Below are 26,620 nucleotides of genomic sequence, written 5' to 3' on the forward strand. Positions count from 1 at the left end.
AGATACCAGGGCTTCACCAGTGCTTAGTGAGCAGTCGAGGGAGATAGAGACCCTGGAGGGGAGTGAACCGTGTTGCTTATTTCCCTCTTCGCAAACCAGAAACATCTAAGCTGGGTTATCTGGGCTCTTTAATGAGCTGGAGGGGAGTTTCTGGACCCTCTGAAATTGGACGCACACTTTACCAAGGAGAAACTTGGTGAGGTTCTAGACTCTAAAACGGTTCAGAACAGTCATAACTGACCAGTGGGAGCTCATTTAATCATTGTTTCCGTAAATTATGAGCATCCACCGTTTTCACTCAGCACCAGTAAATCCTAGCTCTGCTCCTTCCTAGCTGTGTGTCTGTAAGCAAGTTCCTTAACTTCACTATGCTTCATTTCCCTCATCTGTGAAGTGACAGTAATGTAGCAGTTGCTTTATAGGATTGTGAGCGTTAACGAATGAATATTTAACTGCTCAAAATAGCGTCTGGTTTGTAGTAAGCACTTACTCTTCTTCCTAACTGTAGGAATCTTACCAGTAATATTCTGCATGCTATGTTGGTTAAACATTGGTTAATATGTTCACTACTACTGTTGTCATTATAATTTAAAAAGTGTGTCAGTAGTCTTTTTTTTTTTTTTCAGGTGGCAAACTGGGCCACAAATTAATTAATAATAACTTCCTCTTATTCTTTTGTCAGTTGATTGAAAAATTATTGTTGCAAATGAACAAACATAGTTGAAATACTACCTGCTTTGGAAGAAGTCTCCGTTTCGTTGTAAGAGTTTTGTGTAAGAGAAAAGTGGAGATGGAAATCTTTTCTTCTGAACATGAAACTCACTAAAGGGTTACATTGATAAGCTATTTCTGCTTAGATCTTTGTGCTAAAATTAGTATTTTGAATCCTGACTATACCTTTCCAAATTGTGTGTGTGTGTGTGTGTGTGTATAAAATTGTTAATTTCCAAATCCAAGTAATTTTTAGATTTGTTTTTGAAAAGCTTTCTTAATATTGTCTACAAAGGCAAAAAAAAAAAAAAAAACAAACTAGAAAACTCTCAAATAGAAAGGAGTAACATGTTAAATTTAATGCCCAAACATGGTCACCTGGCTATTCCACATCTTGGAGAACAGAGATATAAATTGTATCCCCTTTGTTAGACCTCAGTCAGTGGCTTATACTGATTGCAACAGTGAAGGAGCAGATGAATCTACTTTTGCTGTGAAAAAAAAAAATGTAATAGTGCTGTTGAAATTCTCTAGAGGCCAGATATCCCCATATCCCATCAGAGATACCATCAGAGATATTTGTATCATATGGAACCTTGTTTTCCAGGAGCATTTTAGGAAAACCTTTTTGGCATCTTGATTGCTATCCTTCACAGTTTCGCACATTAAAAAATTAAGAATTATTGCAGCCTAAATCTGATTTCTGAGAATTGACTGTAACTGAACAAATATCTTTTTCTTATTTCAGGGCAATTTTAAATTTAAAAAAGTACTTAATGAATTTAGCCTTTTATGCACTTAAAGTGTTTGACTGGAAGAATAATTGGTGGAAATAGGAGAAATTACAGGGAAATTGATTTGTAATTAATTTGTAAAATTCCCTTCTTGCCAGAAGGAATGTTTTAGATCTGGACAGAAATTGACATTTTGATTGTATTTGAAGTCACAGAGGCTAGGATTCTCAGACTGGCTGGAGCTAGCCAGAACTGGAATACTCTGGAATATTTGAAGTTACTTTCCTAGGAAATGGAGAATATAAAGTAGGGTATGTTATACTGTCACTTAATGTCTCTCTTTGAGTCTTACTGGAAAATTGAAGGAAAGAAGCTTTTGTTAAACAGACATGAATAGTTGAATTTGTCAGACATTTTTCATTAGTTTTTGTTTTGAAGCATTTTGTAAACTATGTTGGTGTCTTCGAGTTCTAGATTCTCATCTAGAACTTTCCAAATTTGTTCCTGTATTTGTTTCCTAGGGTTACCACATCAGCTTATCACAGACTGGGTGGCTTAAGCGCCGTTTTCTTGCACTTGTGGAGACAGGAGTGTGTGTCAAGGTGTGGCAGAGTGGCTTCGCCTGGAGGCGTTTCTCCGTGGCCGCAGATTAGAGCTCCTCCTCTTGTGTCCCTTTGATCTTCCTTTCTTGCTATGTGTCATCTGTGTACTCATCTCTTCTTGCAAGGACATCAGTCACATTGTATTAGAGCCCTCCTTAATGACCTCATTTTAACTTAATTGCCTCTTTAAAGACCCCATCTCCAAACACAATCATATTTTGAGTACTCGGGGTTAGGACTTAAATATATGAATTGGGCAGAAGTGAGGGGAGTACAGTTCAACCCCTAATAGTTCTCTTATCCTTTCTTCATCTGACTGTGTGGCGGTCAACAGGAAAGCGCTATAATAGAATTTGTTCAGTTTTCAGCACCACCCTTGAATGTAGCCATTATTTTCAAGGTGAGTTTACAGGAATGGTGTGTTGGGGCCTATTTCCCAACATGCTTTTTTTCTTTGAGGCCTGTGGATCAAAATTTAATGACTTTAGATCTTTATTTTGAAATCCTGTATTCCCAGGAGGTAGAGTTTCAGTATTTTAATAGGTATATGTTAGATTCCATTTTGGACAAAGACTCTCTTTGACCTGAAAAAGCAAAACCAAAAATAATGACATCAGTTGTCCTTTCAGGCCAGAATAACAACAAACGAAAAAAGATAGAGACCTATTATGCCAAATACCATTATGAAACCCAATTTTATGTAACAGGACAATTTTCTCATATTTCAGCAGGTAATCGTACCTATACTGCTTTGCTCAGTTGAACAAGTTCTTCTTTCAAAAGATGGCTTTCACAAACTGGGTCTTCGTAGTATCTGTCAGTTAGACTTGCATTTAATAAAGAAGTTACTTTAAGTTATGTTAATTTAACATAATATTATCTGGGTGTTAGAACATTCTCTTACCACATACTTCTTGTGAGTATCTCATGTGTCTTGTCTGTAAAATGACAGTGAAACAGGGAGCAAGTTCATGAACATGGACGGATTTGATAAATTTCAGTGCCATGCAGATATTAGTTATGATGTGTACATGGGTCTTCTGCTTTTAGGGACAGCTTCTGCCTTGACTAAGCAGCTGGGCCTCCGCTTACCACCTAAAAGAAACCCTACCCTCTGTTTAAGGAACTGTGAAAACTTTACATCACCCTCTTTCTGTATAATGGCCAGGTTAATAGTTCATTGGTCTGATGCCTCTCCTCACTCTTTAGGACTTTCTCCTCTTTTAAACCTGTGGTTGCTGTTCAGGTACTAGGCTGTGTCCAACTCTTTGCGACCTCATGGACTGCAGCACACCAGGCTTCCCTGTCCTTGACTGTCTTGCTGAATTTGCTCAGACTCATGTGCATTGAGTTGGTGATGCCATCCAACCATCTCATTCTCTGTTGTCCCCTTCTCCTCCTGCCCTCAGTTTTTCCCAGCATCAGGGTCCTTTCCAGTGAGTCAGCTCTTCACAGCAAGTGGTCAAAAGTAGTGGAGGTTCAACTTCAGCGTGAGTCCTTCCGGTGAACATTCAGGGTTGAATTCCTTTAGGATTGACTGGTTTGATCTCCTTGCAGTCCAAGGGACTCTCAATTTGAAAGCATCAATTCTTTAGTGCTCAGCCTTCTTTATGGTCCAACTCTCATATCTGTACACAACTACTGGAAAAACCATAGCTTTGGCTATATGGACCTTTATCAGCAAAGTGATGGCTCTGCTTTTTAATACGCTGTCTGGGTTTGTCATAGCTTTTCTTCCAAGGAGCAAGCGTCTGTAAACTTGAGTAATTATGTAATTCTTTAATAGGGTAGGTTTTGTTATAAACATCTAAATGAAACACCCATTTAAACTTTTAAACATGCCTCAGTGTTAATATTCATTTGAAGTTAACTTCAGTGTGTAATTAAAATTTGTCTGAATTTTGTTCCCCTTGAGGAATGCTTGCCTGTTATGTAGTTACCCATTCTTAAAATCTTTAGAGTTATTAGATAATCAACATAATAAAGTATATTTAAAAGTTTAAGTCAGAGAAAACACATTGAGCAAATTATCTGCTTTTGATTATTTAGCACAGTGGAAGGGTTCTGATTGAAGAGACAATAATGTCAGTCAAGTCAGATATCTTTACCTTAATAATGTTTCATAATATAAAAACAAAAACTTTGGATACGTTGCTTTAACTTTTATTAAGTTTTATTTTACAGTTATTTCTGATGTCCATAAAATTTCTAAACATTACTAAAAATATCTGTACACCCTTTACTGACATTTACATTTGCTTTATTTTTATCCTGTACCCATATCTTAATTTCTCTCTGTCCTCTTTACCTGAAACATTTCAGAGTAAGTGGTAGGCCTGGTGCTCCTTTACCTCTAAACATCTATCCCCTAAAAGCAAGAAAGCTCTTTTACGTTGCCACATTACCATTATCAACATCAGAATATTAACATTGACATATTGCTCTCTCCCAGTCCACAGGCCATCTTCACATGTCACGAGTTGTCCACTAATGTCTTTTATAGTAAAAATACAACATTTCATTATTGCTTCCAGATCCTATGTTGTATCTGCTTGCCATGACTCTTCAGTCTTTATCTGGAGCAGTTCCTTAGTCCTTTTTTTTGGTCACCTATGACCTTGACATTTTTTTAAATGAGCACAGGCCATTTGTTTTATAGAGTGTCTCTCATTTTGTGTTTGCCTTTTTCCTCTTGAGTATATCCAGACATTGCATATTCTGCAAGAATATTACAGAAATGCCATTCTTCCATGAGGACCATTATAGGAGACATGCAGTGTCTGTTTATCCCATTACTGGTGATGTTGCCTTGGTTATGGTGGCATGTCTTGGATTTCCCCACAGTAATGTTAGTGTTTCTCTGCTTGTCATTGATGAAGGTATTTTATAGGTGGATACTTTAGGACTTTAGGACTCTGGAAATATCTGTCTTTCCTTCACTAGTTTCAGATACTTCCTAATTGGTATTTAGGACTTCCCAGGTGGTGCTAGTGGTAAAGAGCCTGCCTGCCAATGCAGGCTACTTGAGAGATGCAGGTTCGATCACTGGAAGATCACCAGGAAGATCCCCTGGAGGAGGGCATGGCAACCCAATCTAACGTTCTTGCCAGGAGAATCCCATGGAGAGAGGAGCCTGGTAGGCTATGGTCTATAGCCTCGCAAAGAGTTGTACACCCCTGAAGTGACTTAGCATGCATGCACGCAGTTGGTATTTGAGGAGGAATCAAAAGCTAAAGGTCACAGTGGCAGTGGCAGAATTTATGATTATAACTTTCACAAAAGCAGATAATGACAACACAATTCCAGAAACATTTAGCTTTTCTAAGTTTATTACTATTGAAATTTGATACATCAAGTACTCACGTGAAGTGAAACCTGGTTTACTTTGCCACTGCATTTGATAAGCTCAGTTATTCATTTTTTTTTTGGGAAATACATTTGAAGCAAAAAATTAGAGGGAGTGGCAAGAAATCTAGATTCAAATACTGACAATAGTGACAGTCTGATGGTGACTGAGAAGACAGCTAAAGTAAATTTGCAAACAGATCTATAAAAACTGCCTGGCCATGACCATCTAAGGTAGGCATATATAACTATACATACTCATAGATTTTGAGTGTGATTATGTATCTTAACATGGCATTTGATAATCGTCATTTGTACCTGTTTGAATAAAAGATTCATAATGAGGTTTGTAATTGGCATTGCCAGTGCTGATTTATAAGCTCTTGATAGAACTTGCGAGACTTCCTAGGTGGCTCAGTGGTAAAGAATCCACCTGCCAGTGCAGGAGGTGCGAATTTGATCCCTGAGTCAGGAAGATCCCCTGGAGAAAAAAACAACGCACTCCAGTATTCTTGCCTGGAAAATTCCATGGACAGAGGAGTCTGGAGGCTATGGTCCATCGAGTTGCAAAGAATCAGACATGATTTAGCAACTAGCAACTAACAACAACAGCAGCAGAACCTGCAAGGTGGCATTGACCTGATAAATACATCCCAGTCAATAATTTGCCTTTGAGAATTAATAAATTCTGATTTGGATGGGCTTCTCTCATAGCTCAGTTGGTAAAGAATCTGCCTGCAATACATGAGATCCTGGTTCAATTCCTGGGTCAGGAAGATCTGCTGGTGAAGGGATAGACTACCCACTCCAGTATTCTTGGGCTTCCCTTGTGTCTCAGCTGGTAAAGAATCCACCCACAATGCAGGAGACGTGGGTTTGATCCCTGGGTTGGGAAGATCCCCTGGAGAAGGGAAAGGCTGCCCACTCCAGTATTCTGGCCTGGAGAATGCCATGGACTGTATAGTCCATGGGGTCGCAAAGAGTCGGACACGACTGAGTGACTTTCACTCTTTTTTGGGGGCTTGTGTGTGTGTGTGTATATGTGTATGTTTTCCCTCTCTCCATCTTGCTCACTTTTTTGGCTAGGTATTAATTTTGCTGACCAAACCCCAAGGTTCATGTACTAGAATGTCAATATATTAATCTCTAAGGCACAGTCGTAGTATCTGGAAGATCCTTTATTCATATGTTTCTTGGAACTAGCACATATTTCTTTGGGACAGGAAATTGATGTGTGAAGACCAACAGTTTGTTTGGTGAGGATAGAGTCACATAAGGGAATTGGGTTTTGTAATGTGTCAGCTAGAAATTTTGTTTTGTTTTTTTCTGTACAATGTTCCAGAAAAACCCGAACAACCATTTTGGCCAACCTAATATTTTGAATGTTTAAGGCATTGTTTCTAAATGTGTGTTCTTTGGGATTCTCAGTCCATAAAGATGGTCTGCAAAAGGAAGAGGTGTATGGTTAGATAAATGCTGTACAGTCTCCTTTCAGAGTCCTGAGGCGTATTTACAGGTTAATGTGTTTGAGAAGTCTTTCAGAAAAAAGCAAAAACCTGTTTAACTTAGATTAACTCAGTGTTTCCCAAATAGAAGTTACTCAGAAACCTTGTCCTCCCCCGACACAGTAGTCCTCAGAATAGATGTTTATTAACATCATACTTTCAGAGGTTGTTTTTTATTCTAGATTGGACATGGTTTTGTAGGTTGGACATGATGAATTTCTTGGTTTACCGGAAGCCAGTGTTTGAGTCTTTTTTTCTTATATTTGTTTCAGTTAACCTTTACTTTCCATTGATTTTATCCCCTTCCCTTCCTTTTCTTTCATTTTTGTTTTTTTTAATGATATTTTTAAAACATTTAATGAATTATGTTTTGGCGTGGGAATGATTTTTTCTCTTTGTAACCTCTGTTCTTCTTAAGCATTGAGTTTAACTTGCACAGGGAAACTATTTTTAAGTTTTCGGGGATGGGGGGTAGACATGGTTATTTAGTCAGTGTCATAAGATGGCTGATGATAATAATAATACAGGGTCTAAAGGAAATGCTTCACATATCCTGTTGAATAACTTTGGAATTCTGTTAAAATGTATTTAGAAGGATTTCTTTTAAAAATGTTTAAATTTATGTTTTCCTTTAAAAAGACTTATTTCTGTTATCTGAAAAATTTAGGTACATGAGACTATCTTGTGTACTTTAACAGTATTTGAACCTCAGTGGATATTTTTTTAAAATTCTTTAATGATTCTGTCTTTAGTAGGTAGTTGTTATTTTAGTTGTCTGCTGATTTTATTTTGTAATAATTGCTGCTCACTGAGATTATAAAATGTTGTGTTACTGTTATATAACTCTAAATTGGGTTAAAGTGGGTCCAATTTTAGATTCGATTCAATAGAACTTTAATAAACTTTTTTCCTATACAGTTATAAGGAGGTCTTCTAAGGCGTAACAGAGCCTTACAATGAATTTGGGTCTTTAGACTTTCGTAATGATGTATTTTATAAAAGATAACAGCACAGAAGTGTTTAGCTGTTTATCTTTACTACGTGCTTTCATATCCATTTTTCCTTGAGGAAGAACAGGCAGCTAATATCACCTCTGGAGGGATGTAGATTCCAACCCCGCCTCTACCGCTTACTAGAGACATGACTCTGAATTTGCTACACTCTCATTCATTCATTCAATGTATATTTCTTTGTCTAGTATATAGTATGTGCTTTTCTGAGCGATAGATATAGAAGGATGAAATTAAATCATTTTGTGAGCTTTTAAAAATGTTTTCTTACTTAACAAAGGTAGTGGATGGTATTGATATAAAAAGCCCTTGGTCACAGAGTAGGTTGAATAGTTAGGGTGGTAAGACGCATTCTCACGTGAAATTTATTTCCAGCAAATAATAGAATGGCTTTACATTTGTTCCTTTCTTATTATATTTATCATACAGAACCTTGATTCTCTCAAAACCATGTTTTGTTTCAAGAAGATAGATTCTAAACTATCTAATAAAATCTTTACTTAAGTGTCGCATATATTTTACAAAGGGTAGATGCTTATTTTAGTGATGATTTGTCATTAAAATTATGTCAAAATGTCTTAAAATGTTGTTGAAACTGTAAACAAACTCATAACACACACAGAGCTAATTATGGATGCCATCTGTTTATTTTTACAAAGCTTTTTTTTTTAAGACCATGGCATTGTCTGCTTATGATAAGCTTCAAGATTATTATAATGACTAAGTCCTGTCCTTCAATTAGTGTAGTTAAAGATGGAAAGACAATTGGTCTGTTCATTGACCTTTTCCCATGTCAGAGTGTATGAAATATAACATGTCATGATAAAGAAACTATAGTGAAGTGCTTTTAAAACATTCTTAATTTTTATGAGAAAGGAAACTGGTATCAAAGCAGCTGATGTGGCCAAAGTTGAAATTCTCAAAACTTACTCAGGGCTTTACATGGAAGGCAGATGACCTGCCCTTTACCAGTGCCCTCTGTGGCTTTATTTTAGCTCAGTTAATTTTAGGACCTCGTCAGCAGTCGATCAGATTGATAACATGTGTCTGCTGGTATCCCTGTATGTTTGTGCATGTTTCTGTACATGTGCATCCCATGCGCTGGGGTGGAAGGCCAGGGATCCCCACGGCAGCATCGTCCAAAACAGTTATCAGCAATTTGCTGAGAGAGCAGTGATTTCACCGGCTCAGTGTTGCCATTGTGCATACTAAGCACTCCCCACGCCGGTCTGGAGGGAGAGCAACCTGCAGGATCCATCTGCTCCTTTCTGCTACACTGCATTGATGCAAGAGTACGCTAATCTGGTTGCTTGTCAGGACAGGTTAGTGAAAGCATGCAAGTGGGTGAGACTCAGGCTGGACCAGTGCTGTGGAAAATCGTAAGCTGCCTCTGTGGATGCCATGCTAAGTGTAGCAGAACAGGCTGATGATCAGCCACACTGAGGACGGTAGCTATAAATATGTAATTGTTAGTGAAGAATTAGTATAAAATTAAAAGTGTTGAACCTGGTTGGACCCCATCAAAATAAACACTGGGAAAAGTAGTACAGTTTACAAACACTTTTGGGATGTCTGTTTTTCTCACCCAGCTTTGTACTATATGGTATTAATGCTTTAATTGTATTCTCTTAGATAGTTTTCAGGTCAACTATGATTACATATAATTAACCTCATTTTACCCAGAAATTGTTGACATTGTCCCTGCTTATTTCTGTTTATTTACTTTTTCCTATATCTGTTGGAGCTTCCCTGGTGGCTCAGCAGTAAAGCATCTGCCTTCAATGCAGGAGGCATGGGTTTGATCCCCGAGTCTGGAAAATCCACTGGAGAAGGAAATGGCAGCTCACTCTAGTATTCTTGCCTGGGAAGTCCCATGAACAGAGGAGCCCGGTGGGCTACAGTCCATAGGGTTGCAGAAGAGTCAGACACGATTTAGTGACTGGACCACCACCACCACACCTACTGACGGGCAGATCTTGGCCTTGCAGGTTGAGCATCCCGTCACAGAATGCATCACTGGCCTGGACCTGGTCCAAGAAATGATACGTGTTGCCAAGGGTTACCCTCTTAGGCACAAACAAGCCGATATTCCCATCAACGGCTGGGCGGTCGAATGTCGAGTTTATGCCGAGGTAAAGCGAACATTGGGAGGAGGGATGATGGGAGGAAGGGTGGTGTTTGTGTCCCGAGTCATGGGACCACGTGTAACTCAACAACAAGGTAAAGTTAGCGTCCTGTAACTTGGGGTCAAATATTTGATTATGTAATTCAGAGCTGAACTAGAAAACGAAAGGTTAGATCATTTTGACATAACTCAAAATAGTTTTAAAGGATTGAGTTTAATTAATTTTCATGTGTTGTTTCTGGATGAAAGAATAGCTTCTAATCAGTTTAAGGAGCGAGAAAGCATTAGTTCAATATTCTTGTGCTTGAATGGACTGTGGGTTTGGTTTTGTTTGCTCATTTTCAAACCACATTGAAAATAAACAGGAGCATTTATTTCTGTGTGTATGTTAAAGAGCTACCCTAGTTACACATCAGTTGTTAATTCAGTGTTTAATTTTTTTAACAGTTTTCCCCCTAATAATTTTATTTCTTACGTGAATAATCACAACTAAAATTTAAATTGCAAAGCTCTTAATTCATAATTTTAATTACGGATTTTACTCATAAACTCTTAGTTCAGTGCTTTAATATTATTTTATAACTATATTAACCACATAATTAAGCAGTCAGCATCTGAAAATGCTTCTCTCAAATGACTGAAACAAAAATGCAAGGAAATATTATGGCATCTTTTACTCTTTTAAGCCTGTCTGTAAAATAAAAAGCCAATTAGTAGTATCTGTGTTTTAAGAATCCTGGACCTTGTTTTGGAATGCTTTTCAAGGGTCTTGAGAAATAGGTCTTGGCTTAGTTATTTTTCTTTGCGTTATATTTTGAGTGGTATTCTTCTTCCCTATTGTTATGACACTGAACTTATTTAATATTTATTCTGATGATCTAAGATATTTACAAACGGAGCCTGTGTCTAGAAGCACATGCAGAGTTACTTTTCGGGTCTTTATTTGGAGAATCTGAACGCCCAGATCTTACCATATGTGAGCTGTTTTGAGAGTAAGAAAAACAAATATCTTCAGTGCACTCCATTTGTTGTTCTGAACTTGAGTATGTTTTGATGTAGCGCCTAGGTTATTTTATTTTTGCCCAAGGCATTCTAAGAAGATTTATAAAAAGTTGGAATTTTACCAGTTTCAATAAAGTGTGATCAAGGTCAGGCTAAATTCTGCTTTTAGTTCTGTTTGATTTTTTAAGTACACTTCTAAGTTGTCTAGAGTGAGGAGAAGACAATAATATTCCAAAATCTGTGATTTGGTAAATAGGCCCCAAAATGCTGCTTCATTGTATAAATATTTAACCTTACTTATGCTGATTTATATTTCAAAGGCTGTGCTTCCTGTTCTTTGAACTTTCAGGACCCCTACAAGTCTTTTGGTTTGCCGTCTGTTGGGAGATTGTCTCAGTATGAAGAACCAATACGTCTACCTGGTGTAAGTCATTAAGCTGTAATACCAAGTGAGAGGTTAAAATCTTTATTTATGTCACACTTTTATGTTGAAGCTTGTCAACACCAAAGGGTGTAAATTGAATGACAAGTGAAATTCATGGGGAATCACAGTTTTTTGTTTTTAATATTTTGTGCTTTATGGTGTACAGGAAAGTCAGAACTCACCTAATAGGGAAGTCTGGAGACAACTGGCTTCTAAATAAATGATAGTTCCCAATGTTCCCAGTTCTTCTGAAAATTGTAATGAAGAAGTTTGTGGCATCTTAAGAATGGTGAATGACTTTCCTGTATTACAGTGTAATCTTTTCAATAAATCTAGTCCAGCTTCCCCTATATAGTCAGATGTCAAGAAATTCCAGCACAAAATCAGCTCGTTAATTGAAATGGATTAAGGAAAACAAAATGTGCCTCATTCTATTACGTGTCAAGGACTTTAAGAAGTACATAGTATCACTTAAAAGTGATCAATGTTCACTTTATTTATACTTCTGTATTTAATGGCTGTTATTTAAATCATTTTTCTTGCATAAAAAGAACAAGGATGTACCCTTTCTGTTAATCAAGGTAATAAGTGTGTATATATGTGACATTATGTTAGCTAGTGGCTGACAGGCTATACCATCTGTGAATATGATTATTCCGTTTGATTACTGGTATGAAGATGGTGAAAGATTACAGGAAGAATTCTGAATTTGAAGATGTTATTGGATATATGATTTATTTCACTTTTTAAATTGTTTTTGCCCATGTGCTTTCTAAAGGGACTTGACCCTTTCCAGGCTTGGAGACTCCATGCTGTGTTCAAAGCCTGAAGGCAGAAAAAAAAAATTGTAAAGATTTAACAGGCATTGTGTGACGTTAAATAGCAGATGAGAAAACAAGTATCATAGGGACATATCTAAGCATTTTTTTAATCAAAGAAAAAAAGTATTAAATAAGAATTCATAATGATTACTCGAGTTGTTAGAAGTTTTCACCATGTTGTAACAGCTAACAGGATGTCAAACATTTTGCCCTCGCAAGTTTTTGCAATTTGCAATTTTCAAACGTGAGACCTGTTGAAAGTACAAGTGATAATGGACAAACTCTACCCCCTACGGTCTTTGTCCCACCAAATCTTTCTTCAATTAATGCTGCAGCAGGAGTTTTATGTAATAACATTTGCAGTTGTGAGCCATCCATAGAAAGAAAAAACAATTAAAATGCCTTAAATGTTCTGCTTACTGCTGTTATTTGCTTGTGTGAATGTTGCATGTCAGCTAAATGGACCAAGGAATAGATAAAGTGACTGGGTTCGGGAGTGTGCACACTAGCTTTGTCTATCATTATTGCTGGGAGCAATCAACTTGATGCCAGCAGGACAGTAGATGCGTTGACAGCTGTAATTATGTATCTCCATGGTGATCACTTTTGGCCTGTCATGGAGGCCCACGAGTCCCCTCCCTTGGAAGCATTTAATCAGATTGGGCTGTCACTTGTCAGGTAGACATGGCGGGCTGGGAGTTGTGCTGAGGGGGAGAGGTGAATCGAGAATGAAGGGTGGGACTCGGCTGGCAGTTTCACAGGGTCCACCGTGTGAAGAGAGATGTTTAAATTATGCCTGAGGTTTCCGAATAAGGGTTTGAGACTCACGCATAGGTGCTTGGGCATTGGTGGTGATGGTGGGTTTTCTTCCTTTCTGCCTTAAACCCCATCAGTTTTAACTCAGGAGATCCTTTGCAGCACTTAACTATTTTGGTCACAGGAATATCTACTTCAGAGTTAACTTATGGTTTGTACTTTTCACATTCTATAAGTCTCCTGTTTGCTTATGTGGCAAAGGTGAAGAGTTTCTTCTTATCTTTGATCACTATATTTTGTAAAAGTGTTATTTTCAGACCACAGTTTTGTTCTGCTCAGAAATTTGGTTTCAGTTCCACTTGACTCTGTTCCTAAAGCTTTTAGTGCAAAAGCTAAAATGTATTTTTGGTATAAGCTTTGTTTAATGGAGACTTAATTTGAATTTAAATTCATTATTGGAACACTTTTTTAAAAAGCTGACTATCACTTGGAAAAAGGCTGCATAAGCAGTAAATTATAAATCAGTTCTCATGTTTTGTTACGGTTTTAAATTGGAAATGCTGATTTGCTTTACAAAGATATTTGTTGATTATATGTAATACATCTTTATTTTACCATATATATTTTTAAATGGAAATGATGTAACTTCTGTGATAATAATTGTAGTAAATAACAAAGACACAGTTGTATCTAAGAGCCCTAGGATGGTGTTATTCAAGGTGACTAAAAATTTAAGTTGTGAACTATAGGAGAACGTAATAAACGTTATTTATTGTCCATTATTTTACCAGTGGATTGACCATCAAAGTTCCACACTAGTTTTGTAGCAGTTTATGTAGTAAATGGTAGCATATGTTTAAAGTCCAAAGTTTTAATACTTGTACCAGTCTCAATTTTAAACACAGCTTTAGCAAGCATGCTATAATTTTAAATAATGCATACTGGTAAAATCAGCTCCTTAACATTTTGCTACTAAAATTTAAAAAATGCAAGTTCCGAGATGTCTTTTCTATTATGTAACTTGATCCACCAGTTGTCACTTTGGAGCCATTTAAATGTGGCCAGTAGGCAGATTATGATATTATTGCTTTTACAGCTGCCCTATTAATTCTTTCCTAGTTTTTATAAACACTGTGAATTTCATAGAGCTTCAACTTATGCCCTGAAGTGTGTTTTCAGAAAATAAGAAAGCCAAATATATGTTTTAAGTATACTGAATGACTTTCCTTTAGAATGAAGTTTTTTCTATATGGATGTGCATGCAAACATAAATATCTATATTTTTGCATGACACTTTTACAAGTGTATACATAAAAGCACTCTGGGTACGTGCTAATGTTATCTTAAACCTTACAAAGAAGATAACAGTAGTATGATTTTTTTTTTTAAGAGAATGAAACCATGGCTTATCTTTTGATGTCACTGTTTAATAAAGCCATCATCGAACTCTCATGTGGATATCCTAGACAAGAGGGTCTACATGTGGTCCCTTGATAATTGCCTAAATTAAAATATTAAAGGCCTAACAGCCGCTGTGTTGACCTTTTTCTGCCTTGCTGCAGACAGATGAGCGGCTGTTTATTAGGCAGGCTTCTTCCCACAGGTGAAGAGCTCCGTGAATTTGCCTCTTCTCTTCCCACCCCTTTAACATGTTGGCCATCAAAGTCCTGCTGTTCTAGCAGCTTCCATTAAATCCTTCTATCCTCAAGACCCCTAGGACATGTTTGACTGTTTCGACTGTTTTGATTAGCTTTTAAATACTTCAGATTCCAAAACTTCAGCACAATAATTTAATAAATATTTCATCCTCAGCAACTGCTCATTTGAAAGTTTTACATGGCTAACCTTTGTGCCTTACTGCTGTTATCAAACAGGGAGATGAAAACAAGACTCAGCGATGTACTAACTAACTTGTTGGCTGGTTAACAGCAATCAGCTTCTTCAAAAGAATATTTTGAGCTTGTGCTTTTTTTCCCCCTCCCATGAAAATGGCAAAATCAGAACTCTAATTGGGGCTGTGTCCTTACAAAGCAAAGCCGTGAGAAAAGCTGTGTAAACATTAAATTCTCAGGGGACTGACAGTAACAGAAAAATAAAAAGCGTTTTACAGTTGAGAGGGTGAGGCAGAAAAGGAAAGTGTTACAGAGATGAAAGCCACAGGACCAGCGTTCCTATGGAGCTGATAAGCAGAGCTCCGAGGACTGATGCGTGGCCTGGCTGGGGACCGCACTGGAATGCCCGGCAGACTCATGCTCTGTTTCAGCTGGAAGACACCCTCAAATTGCTCCAAACACATCCCACTATAGTGATCTAGAAAGTTTTTTTTTTTTTGCTCTTCCTTAGTTCCTTTAGTGCATTAACAAAAATATATACATTGAACTGTGTAATAACAGATAAAGATAATTTGATCTCTCTTTATTTTTAGATTGTTTTTCTCCTTCCTGGAAGCAGAAATATTATTTGAGATTAAAATTATCCACCTGCCTCATGGAAATTAAATTTGTTGTTAGAAAAAATAGCTTCACACTGTGAACTCTCTTTTCTCTTCTCTTTCTCCCAGGTCCGAGTTGACAGCGGCATTCAACCAGGAAGTGATATTAGCATTTATTATGATCCGATGATCTCGAAAGTTAGTTCCACTCTTAACGGTTCCTTTCAGTTTTCTTCTGAAATGACAATGGACATATATAATTAAAAAGTCTGGAACGGGGCCTTTACCTGAATCATGTGCCGTAATTAAACACATAGTTAGGGCCACCGATGGAAAAGTGAAAGCTGGGCAGCTTTTCTTTCTCTTAAGAGAAATTTCATCATCTTGTTAGTTGCCAGCACTCCCCGCTCCCCAGTCTAATCACACCATCACCCCAAGTCCCACAGTAACAAACTTCACTAACCAGTGGCAGCAAGCTAGCTCAGTACAGAGAGAAGGAATTACGTTGTTTCTTGACCAGTCGTGAGCATTGCCGAGATGAAAGTGTGAATGACGGGGTGATATCAAGAAGTTGAGGTAATAGGCTGTGTGTGTTAAGAGGACTTTTCACCTTGTCGCTTCGGTTTTTATGAATCAGTAATTACTTACGTAGATTTAACATACTTAAATTTTATGTAAGACTATGAGATGTCTTTTTGAAATTTGACTTTCCAGAATAAATTAACCAATCCACTTAAAATTTTAGACTTTTAACATTTTTGAATCTTACAGAATGTAAAATTCTGATGCTAGTGGTTGAAACTGGATTTTATTTAGAACATATATATATATATTTTTTTTTTTTTTTTTCTAAAGTGACAGACCTGTGTTGAAACCCCTGTTTCTTTCTTTTTTTTTTTTTTTGACTTTGCTGCTCAGTTTGTGGGATCTTAGTTCTCCAACCAGGGATTGAACCTAAGCCCTGGCAGTGAGCGCACTGAGTTCCACCCACTGGACCATGAGGGAATTCCCAACGCTGTTTCTTAAGATGGTTTTTTTTTCTTCCAAGTGTGCTTTTTCATGAAGTTGTAGTAACCGACCCATTATTTCATTTTTCTTTTTTCACTTAACTTTTTACACTGATATTGTTAAAATGAACTTTAGGTATTAGAGAAACATTGTTTAATTAAAATAAAAAATACATAAAGTATTATAGATACATGGTTTCATTTTTAGATAAATTACATTGCTATTCAGAAAAATGACCTGAAAATTAATTTTCAACCTGGCTTGATATTGAAGAGCTAATTAAATGTACCAAAAACTTGCAAATTACAGATTGTCTCATATAATAACCAGAAAATTATTTTATGAATAGTTAAGTTCCTGTTGCCAATTTGTTTATGATCTAGAGCACATAAACAGGCCCCGAATCATACAGAACAGTAAGATTTTCTGTTTTTCTAACGCAGGAACCCTTTGCCTCTGTGCTCTATTATGCATTAAATTAGCTATTCAGGGTATCAAACTTGAAGGGAGAGAAAAAACAAATCTTGCCTAATGCTCTACTATTCCAGATGTTTATATTCGTCCCATCCTAAATGTTGACAATTTTGATAGCTTTCCTTTCAGATTTTTTTATACTTGTTTTTGTTACATTTTGGTTTACCTCAAATAACTCTTTTCTGTGATAGTGAAATCTAGGAGAAAAGTCTGAAATAGCTGATTTCTGATATTTTGCTTAGTTGAAAAAATCTTACTTGACATAGTTTGTACAAACAACTGAATGAATGAAATTTCAAAATATATTCTGGAAATGTGTTATGAAATACTTTAACTTTTACTAGGATGAGATGTTTGACTTACGGATAGATTGATCTCTACCTGTCTATATAAACGTTTGTTTGCTTGCTTTTAGCTCATCACGTATGGTTCTGATAGAACGGAAGCACTAAAGAGAATGGAAGATGCCCTGGATAATTATGTTATTCGAGGTAAAAACAAACACTCGAGGTTATGTTATTATACCTGGAGTCTCGTACTAGAAAATAGCAGGAAAGTTTATTAAGTAGAGAATTCAGCAGAACATTTGCTTACTACGTGTTTAAGTAGAAATAAGAAAAGCTTGGATTAAGCTGACATGCTAATTAAGAATAGGTATTTCATTTTCTGTAGCAATCCTGTACTTTACATCTGTATCTGAAATGAACTTATTTAATTGAACTTGTCGTTGATGACCGCTCCTGGATGGACATCTAGCGCTCTTCATTCTGGAGTTTCTTACTGTTGAGTGCAGTTCAACAGCCAGTTTCGTCTGTTTTTGTTGTTTTGTTTGCATTGTTTTGAAGTAGGAAACTTAAAAACGTATGGAGATTAAAACAAGAGTAGAGGGACTAGCTCTTTGTTTCTCTGAATTAGAGCAAATTATAAAATATTTTCTAGCAAATGCCATTCTCTTACCTCATGTATATACAGAATGCGTAACCAAGTGTGATCCTGCAAGCTTTCAGGGTGTGTGGTGATAATAGTATTAGGAGCAGCCATTAAATTTAAATAATTAAAGTTATACTTATTCCCCTTAAGGAGTAAATTACAGTATAAATTTTATTAGCGACTTTCGTTAGTAATGAAAAGATCATTTTAGTTTAGCCTAACATAAATTATCATCAGCTTCAGAATAATGGACTTTCATATCAAATTTAAAGTGTGAAATATGAGTTCACTTTGAATTAGGACTAAATTGTCTGGATCTAAGAACATCCTTCATCTTCTCCAGCATTCTGCTTCATCTTCTCCAGCATTCTGCTTCATCTTCATTCTGCTTTAGTAACACTGGTCTTCGCTAGTGGCTCAGTCAGTAGAGTCTGCCTGCAGTGTGGGTGACCCAGATTCAATCCCTGGGTTGGGAAGATTCCCTGCAGAAGGAAATGGCAACCCACTCCAGTATTCTTACCTGGAGAATTCCATGGATAGAGGGGCTTGGTGGGCTGCTGTCCATGGGGCCACAAAGAGTCGGACACGACTGAGTGTATTTCATGGCCAGAAGAACATCTATGAGAAAGACTGGCTGTACAGTTTGGCTCTTTTCTGGTGATTCACTACATATAGCAGTGAGGCTGGGAGGCTGAATTTTGGAGGTGGAAGTGGTGGAATGGTGATGGAGTATGATGATGGTGGAGTACACAGTCTCCCTCAAGCTCATATGTAGCTTTCATACAGTTTCAAAAAACCTCCATCAGAGTGGACACAGCCTGTTGGTCATAAGTCTTGACAAGTGACTGCAATGTCTTGTGAATTAGGGAAAGTGCTCTGGTTCTCTGGGTGTCTCCAGCCCTGAGACATGGAGCCCAGCTTAGCAGTGGAGCAGGTCAAACCCTTACTTTGCCCCTTGACCAAGTGCCTTTGTGCCATGAACAGTCTGGACAGCTGTCCAGTAGCAGCCCAGGACAACTTAGTGACTCTGTTTTTACACATTTACTCTGCCCTGCTAACTTTCATCTGTTGGCAGATAAGTCATGCAGCCATTACTCACACTCATGTGTTCTCTTCCAGCTTTTCTCTTGCTAAAGCAGGAGGACTGTCTTCTCTCCCTTCTCTTTTACTGTCACCCTCTTTTCTTCCCATTTGTTAGCTAGTAAGTGACAGTGATTGTATCTAATCTCATGTACTGGTGATTCACCTCCATCTGTAGAAGGAAAGCTCTCCAGTGAACCTAGATGTGATGGCTAACAGTGCCATCAATATTCAGAGCTGCTAAGAATTTGAAAAATTCCCTTCACATTCTTTCTAGCTATTTCCCTAGCTCCTTTTTAGCCCTAATGGTGTTTGCTGGTTTTATAACTCTGCTGTGTTCTGCCGTAAGCAGCAAATGCATATTTTCTCTGTACGTTGGTTAAATCAGCCTTGAGAGGTCTGTTGTGCTACAGAAATAATATTGCTGCAAAATTATTCTAGTGCATGTTTGAGACACACATCCAGTTTGGGTGTGTGCGTGTATTTGTATGTGTTTAACTATACATAAGGAAGTGAAAGTCCCTCAGTCATGTCCAACTCTTTGCGACTCCATGGACTATACAGTCCATGGAATTTTCCAGGCCAGAATACTGGTGTGGGTAGCCATTCCCTTCTCCAGGGGATCTTCCCAACCCAGGGATCAAGCCCAGGTCTCCCACGTTGCAGGTGGATTCTTTACCAGCTGAATCACAAGGGAAATGATACATAGACATAATCAAGGTACTTGACAAGATTATTCCCAGAGGACTTTAAAGTATTTGTATGAGTTTTCTATATATTTCCCCTGACACCTGCATTCCTGCTCCATCATTGCGTTTTTATTATGGTTGTTAAATTATTGTTGTTTTAGTTGCTAAGTCATGAGACCCCATGGGGACTTTGCGACACCACGGACTGTTGCCTGCCAGGCTCCTCTGTCCATGGAATTTCCCAAGCAAGAATACTGGAGTGGGTTGCCATTTCCTTCTCCAAGGTATCTTCCTGACCCAGGGATTGAACCTGTATCTCCTGCATTGGCTGGCGGATTCTTTAAGATAGTGGTTAATTTCACTTCAGTTCAGTTCAGTCACTCATGGGGTCGTGTCTGACTCTTTGCAACCCCATGGACTGCAGCACTCCAGGCCTCCCTGTCCATCACCAACTCCTGGAGTTTACCCAAACTCATGTCCATTTAGTCGGTGATGCCATCCAACTATCTCATCCTCTGTTGTCCCCTTCTTCTCCTGTCCTCAATCTTTCCCAGCATCAGGATCTTTTCTGGAGAGTTAGCTCTTTGCATCAGGTGAGCAAAGTATTGGAGTTTCAGCTTCAACATCAGTCTTGCCAGTGAACACCCAGAACTGATCTCCTTTAGAATGGACTGGTTGGATCTCGTTGCAGTCCAAGGGACTCTCAAGAGTCTTCTCCAACACCACAGTTCAAAAGCATCAATTCTTCGGTGCTCGGCTAACTCTCACATCCATTCATGACTACTGGAAAAACCATGGCCTTGACTAGACAGACCTTTGTCTGTCTTTGTTGGCAAAGTAATTTAGGTTTCATTATAATGAGCTTGAATGGTAGATTCATGAAGTCGAAATAGTCTGAGTAAGTATATTTTGTCATATCACATCTCTGTTGAAGTTTGATACTGTAAAACAGTGGCATGGTACATGGGCAGTTTGTGAAAATATTAAGTTAGTATTGGTCGCACAGAAGTTTTTTTTCCCACTACGGCTGGGCTCTGAAAGGAATATTCTTTTATATTTACAGAATACATTTTCATGTTTAATTTTTCAATTAATTTATTTTTTGACTGAGCTGAGTTTGCATTGCTGTGTATGGGCTTTTTCTAGTTGCCAGTGAGCAGGGCCTACTCTAGTTGTGGCACAGGGGCTTCTCATTTTGCTGGCTTTTCCTTGTTTCAGGGCACAAGCTCTAGACCATGTGGGCTTCCGTAGTTGTGGTGCACGGGCTTAGTTGCCCCATGGCATGTGGAATCTTTCCAGGCCAGGTTGAACCCCTGTCCACTGCATTGGCAGCCGGGGTCTTGGCCAGTGAACCACCAGGGAGGTCCTTCATGTTTTATTTTTAAATGAACATGTTTTCCACTAATTTGCTTCCTCTACTTTATATGCAGGCATGCAAGTTACTATATTTTTAAACTAAGTGACTTAAATACAAAGTAGGCTTACTGCTGTTCTTGGAAGTTTATAAATGTACCGTGTGTAAAGCAAAATATATTTTATTATGCAGATACGTTTTTCCAGGCTTCATCTGAAATTTCTACCTTTGATTCACTGTGATCGAATAGAAAGAAATCAGACCGGCCTGGATTCCTACTGTATCCTCGATACCGTTTAGTAACTTATGTGAGTTTTGTGTCTCTGAATCTCACAGTCTACATTTAAGGAATAGGGTGTGAGTCTCTGCCTTATGAACTAGTGATGAGGACTCAGTGGCATTAGGTACGTAGATGGTATTGGCACGGTGCTGGCTTGCGGAGTTCAGGAACTTTAGTTGCCCTCTTCTTTTCTTCCTCGTCTCCTTACAATTGTAAAACCACAGGTTTAAAAACTGTATGCCGTCAATCATTATCAATGCATTGGTGTTCTGTAAACTGTATTAAACCATTAGTAAGCCATATTGAAAGCCCATTTTAGGCCATTCCTAGTACTGTGTGCTGAGTCAAATGCTTTCATTGCACTGTGTTCCTCTTCTTTTTCAAAGCATTTATCATAACTGTGATTAAAGTGTTGGTTCTGCAGTTAATTGCTGTTGGATTTTCCCATAAGAGTATTCAGTACATGAGGGCACTGGTGGTGTTTTTATCTTGTTTACTTGTGTATTACCAGTGCTAAGCAGTTCCTGACACATGGTAGGTGATTAATAAATATTTGTTTACTCAAGGAATGAGAGAGAGAGAGACTGTCTGTATTTCAAAGAGTTTTTAGTATACTTGGATGGAAAATACATAAGATAAGTGTAATGTAAATTCATAGGTGCCGAAACAGTGGGAAATTAGAGGAGAAGAGATTGGTATCTGTCTTTTCACACGTCTCCCTTTTTGTCCTTTGAAAGTAATGTGGGTACTTCAGGACTCCTAGGGGCCTCTCTTGAGAATATTTTACTTGTGCTTCCTTAAAATGACTCCTCAGAATAGCAACATTTTTAAAAAGACTCGGAACTCACCATGCTGGAGAAGTAAAGGCTCTGGGCACACATTTTGGGGAATCTGCCCTGCAGTGTTAAAAGACAGAATTGTGAGATGCTGTTTACAAAGACACTTACAGCAGTCTTGTTTGTAGTAGCCAGAATTCTGAGCAGCTTCAGTGTCTACTCAGTGGACAAATCTTCACAGTAAAATACTGGGCAATTGTGATAGCTGTATGTATTACTACAATAGACAAGTAGTTTGGAGAGTAATGCATAGCGCAAACATTTAGTTAAGATCTTCCCGCCCTTCAGTTATGTTTGAATGAGCATACAGAATAATTATACATCATATTGAAATATATATATTTTATATATATATATTAAACTTCTTTTAGCTCAGAAGACGAGTTTTCTTTTAATTTTAGGTATTGCCCCAGATGTTTTAATTCTAGGTATTTTTCAGACTCAGAGGAAAGGTGAATGGATAGTACTTTGCACAGTGGTATGCTCTTCATTTAGATTAATTGTTCAGCCTTTCTGTGTTTGCTTTTTTCTTCATCTCTCCCTTTATTCGTCTTTTCCCTCTTCCTTCCCCTTCTCTCCTGTTTGTTTCCTGAACTATTTGACAGAAAGTTGCAGGCATCCTGACACATCACTCCTAAATACTTCAGAATGCATCTTAAGGGTAAGACTATATTTCTGCAAAACCACAAGGATACCATTATCTCATCAAAGAAAACTGGCATCAGTTCATAATATCATCTAATGTACTGTCCATGTGGGAATTTCCCCAGTTGTTCCCTGCATTGTGTTTTTTACCTGTTTTTGTTTTTTTTTTAGCCCTAATATGGTCCATTCAAAGTTTTTATGGTTATATCTCTATTTTCTCGCCCTCTTTCTATGTCATAACATTAACTCCTCAGAAGAGCCAGGGGCAATTGGCATAGAACATTTCACATTCTAGATTGGAGGTTTCAGTACTGCCCTAGAGAACATACTTGGGAAATAAGCTGCAAAGTTGGGGGTTACAGATGGCCAGTGATGTCTATGTGTTTTGAATTGGTGACTTTGAAAGTGGCTCAGTTACTAAACATTAGGTGATTTGAGAGTGTGATTATGGGACTAGGTGGCTAGAGTGGGAGAACAGGTTATTTGAGAGGTGATCCTAAGAACTGAGCTGAGATAATGTTGAATGGATCACCTGCATGGGTGGTACGACTTAGGATCAGAGGAAAGGTCAAGAGTTGGGTAATGTAAATTCTTTAGTGAATATTGCATTGTGCCAGGGATGCTGAGAGATGATAGATAATTGAGAAGCTTCTCTGACCAGATAAAATGAACCTCAAGGAAATGGAAGTTTCTCCGAGGATTAGAAGAGGTGATGTTTTGGAAGCGGCAGTGAGGGTCGCTGGAGAAGTGAGGTCCCTGAGGGCATTGGGGATTTCAGATAATGCAAGGAAGTGAGTTGGAGAAGGAAATGGCAATCCACTCCAGTATTCTTGCCTGGAAAATTCTATGGATAGAAGAACCTGGCAGGCTACAGTCCATGGGGTCGCAGAGTTGGACACAACTAAGCAACTGGCCACTAAGGAGGTGAGTGGAACGTCCCATGAAGGTGCCGGATCTGTGGTAGACGAACCAGTCCCAGAGCAGTGGTCTCACTGGGTATGGACCAGCCTGGAAAAGAGGGAGTAGGTGTCTAGGGAGGGTGGGGTTGAGTCCTCTGAGGTTCCGAGGATGAGGGATGTGCAGAGAAATTTACCTTCTGGGTGGTGGATGCAGAGTTCCGAGAGTAAATGGTGGTGAGCACTTGGGCTCAGAAACGTGGTCTCAAATGCATTCTGAGGGTCTGTACACTTCGTCTGATTACGTTTTGATTTCACTTTCTGTCCCCTAGCCCTTGAGCCCCAAGCCAACACTTGATGTCACGGACGAGAGCTCTTGCTTCCTGAGTGGGTTTTCCATATGTCCTCCTTACCACACCAGTCAACTCTTTAGTGGGTTGGTGTACAAAGTACAAACCCAGAGAGCACTCCCCTGCTTTATGTCTTCCTGTTGCCTCTTCATGGACTCCGTGGCCTCATTTGCACCACTGTCTTTCAGGCCCCCTTTTCTCATGCTTCAGTCTTCTCCGTTTCCTGGTTTGCACCGTCTTCTCCCCACCTGACGGCCTTTCATAGTTAAGCCAGTCTAAGCAGTTGTAACAGAATCAAAAATACAGAGCAAGATACAGTTCAGTTTCTCTCCCAGGTAACAGTCGAGAAGGGAAGTGTCAAGGGTCAGTAGGGTGACTCCAGGATCACAGCAGATGGTTCTCATTTTAGGGCCCAGAGCAGCTGCTTTTCATGCCTCTCATCCAGGCTCAGCAGGAAGATAGCAGGAGCAGGGGAGTTCACACTCACTGATTTTCAGGGCCTAACCCAGAGAGTACCCTCTATTTCTGCTCCTGTCCTACTGGGGGTGAGTCTAGGTGGTCATACCTAGGTGCTAGGAAGATGGGAGATGTAGTTGATAGCAAGGTGGCCATATCCTCAGCTAAAGCATAACATTTCTCTTATTAAAGGAAGGAAGGGAAAATAGATATTGGCAGACAGCTAGAAGAAATAAGAATATGTAAATGTATCTGCTCTGTTTTGAAAACACACACACATGTAAGGCCAGGACTAGTAAGATGACATTTTTGTAGGAGGTGGCGGGATGGTCTGGTGGAAATGATTAGGGGACAGGAAATAGTATTAGTACATGGGATGAAAGGGAAAGACTTCTTTGATTATACATTTTTGTATAATTCTGACCTGTAAATCCATCTTAATATTTAAAAATGAATACATAAAATCATTAACGTTCTGGGGGAAAAACTCAGAGTGAGATCCAAGCAAACAGATGGACAGGACTGTATGAATAATACAATCTTGCTGAAGGAGGCGGGGAGGGAAAGTGAATCTAAATAACTTTTAATATTATTTTTTACTGGATACCCTCAAGGTAGAGATAAAATACGTCTAAACAAACACTAAGCTCTAGTTAGAAGGTTTATTTTTCTTAGTTCACGGGTTAGCAGCTCTGAAACCAGTTGATGTATATTCTGGGATAGAGGAAATAAATATATGTATTGTGGATAAGAGGAGCCAAGTTTCTCATTGTCAGAGAAAGGAGTTACAGATGTGGGAATGGAGAAGCATGGAATGAACCCTGCAGTGCTGAGCTGGAAGTTCAACGTGACTTCATAGTTTTTAACATAGATTGAAAAATAAATAAATACATGTTACTACATTTGTAATTGTGTGTGTGTGTGTACATATATATATATATACACACACTCTCTAGCTCAGGATTTCTTAACTTTAGCATCACTGATGTCTGGGGTAGACACATATTTGTTGTGGAGCGGGGCTGTCCTGTCTGTGCATTGTAGGATATTTATCAACATCCTTGGCCTCTCCCCACTAAATCTCAGAACCATCTCCTCAGTTGTGACAATCATGGACTTCCAGACATTGCCGTATGTCCCCTGAGGGGAAAATCTTGCCCAATGATTGAGAACTACTGTCCTGCTGAGAGGTCACAGAAGCACTGACACCCATAGCAAGGAGCACACCAAGCACCCAGATCTTGTTCTGTGAAGACTGTCCTCCCATAAATGGAACCTGCACTCCTTAAAAAATGGCTACTTTCAGAAGGAATCGAAGATGAGCATGAGAGATCTTATATAAGAATACATAATCAAGTGGCTGAAGAAATGAGGATATGCCGAAAAAGAAAAAGACCCAGGAACCAGCTTTCAGGGGCTTCTGCTGGCAGTTCTGGGAAAACCTCAGCAAGAAAATGAATAATGCTAGGAATAGATTAAAATCCATGAAATGAAGAGTGCATGAGTTTATACTGATACAGGTAGAAAAGGTGAATGAGGGTGGGGCTCACAGCCCTTCCTTACGGTAGGTTTTTAACTAATAAGTGTAGAAAAATCAGTCCTCAGCAAACACCAGATTGTTTGCATGCATCATCAGTGATTGACGTTAAAATTAGTGGACGAAAATATGATGAGACACAGGTATTTGCTTAATTTATGATATCTCTTCAGATGATAACTAGTCAAAGTGCGGAAAATAGTCCCTTTAAAATGGATAAACCTTGAAACTTGCCCAGATGGTGAAAATTAATATCACTGGTACAATGGAACAAATCAGGAGCCTGCGCCTCTTGGTTTGATGCACCGAAAAGTCCACATTCTTTCTGTGCTGTTCTGGCCAAAAATGTGTAACATGAATATAATCATGAGGAAACATCAGGCAGACCAAACTGAAAGAAAGTGTACAATATAAATGGCTTGTACTCTTCCAAAGTGTCAAGGTCAAGAAACACAAAAACGGATCAACTTATCTACATCAAAGGAAACTAAGGACACATGACAATTAAATGCAACATGTGATCCTGGATTAGTTCCTGAACCAGAAAAAAAATGTTTTCCTTTTGTAGAAAAGGTCATAAATAGGACAACTGGTGGAATTTGAATCAAGTCTGTAGATG

The 26,620-nt window shown here is 38.4% G+C and overlaps 1 protein-coding gene across 1 annotated transcript in view; it reads left to right on the forward strand.

Annotated features, from left to right (window-relative positions):
* The window catches only part of PCCA (propionyl-CoA carboxylase subunit alpha), a 378,264-nt gene that overhangs the window by 179,575 nt on the left and 172,069 nt on the right, over positions 1–26,620 (forward strand). Inside the window, exons 13-16 of the mRNA XM_069601951.1 lie at positions 9,896–10,039; positions 11,384–11,458; positions 15,596–15,664; positions 17,364–17,439. Coding sequence (XP_069458052.1) covers positions 9,896–10,039; positions 11,384–11,458; positions 15,596–15,664; positions 17,364–17,439 — 364 coding nt within the window. The remainder of the gene's footprint in view (positions 1–9,895; positions 10,040–11,383; positions 11,459–15,595; positions 15,665–17,363; positions 17,440–26,620) is intronic.

The sequence above is a fragment of the Ovis canadensis genome, chromosome 10 (genome assembly GCF_042477335.2).
Source record: "Ovis canadensis isolate MfBH-ARS-UI-01 breed Bighorn chromosome 10, ARS-UI_OviCan_v2, whole genome shotgun sequence".
Lineage (NCBI taxonomy): Eukaryota > Metazoa > Chordata > Mammalia > Artiodactyla > Bovidae > Ovis > Ovis canadensis.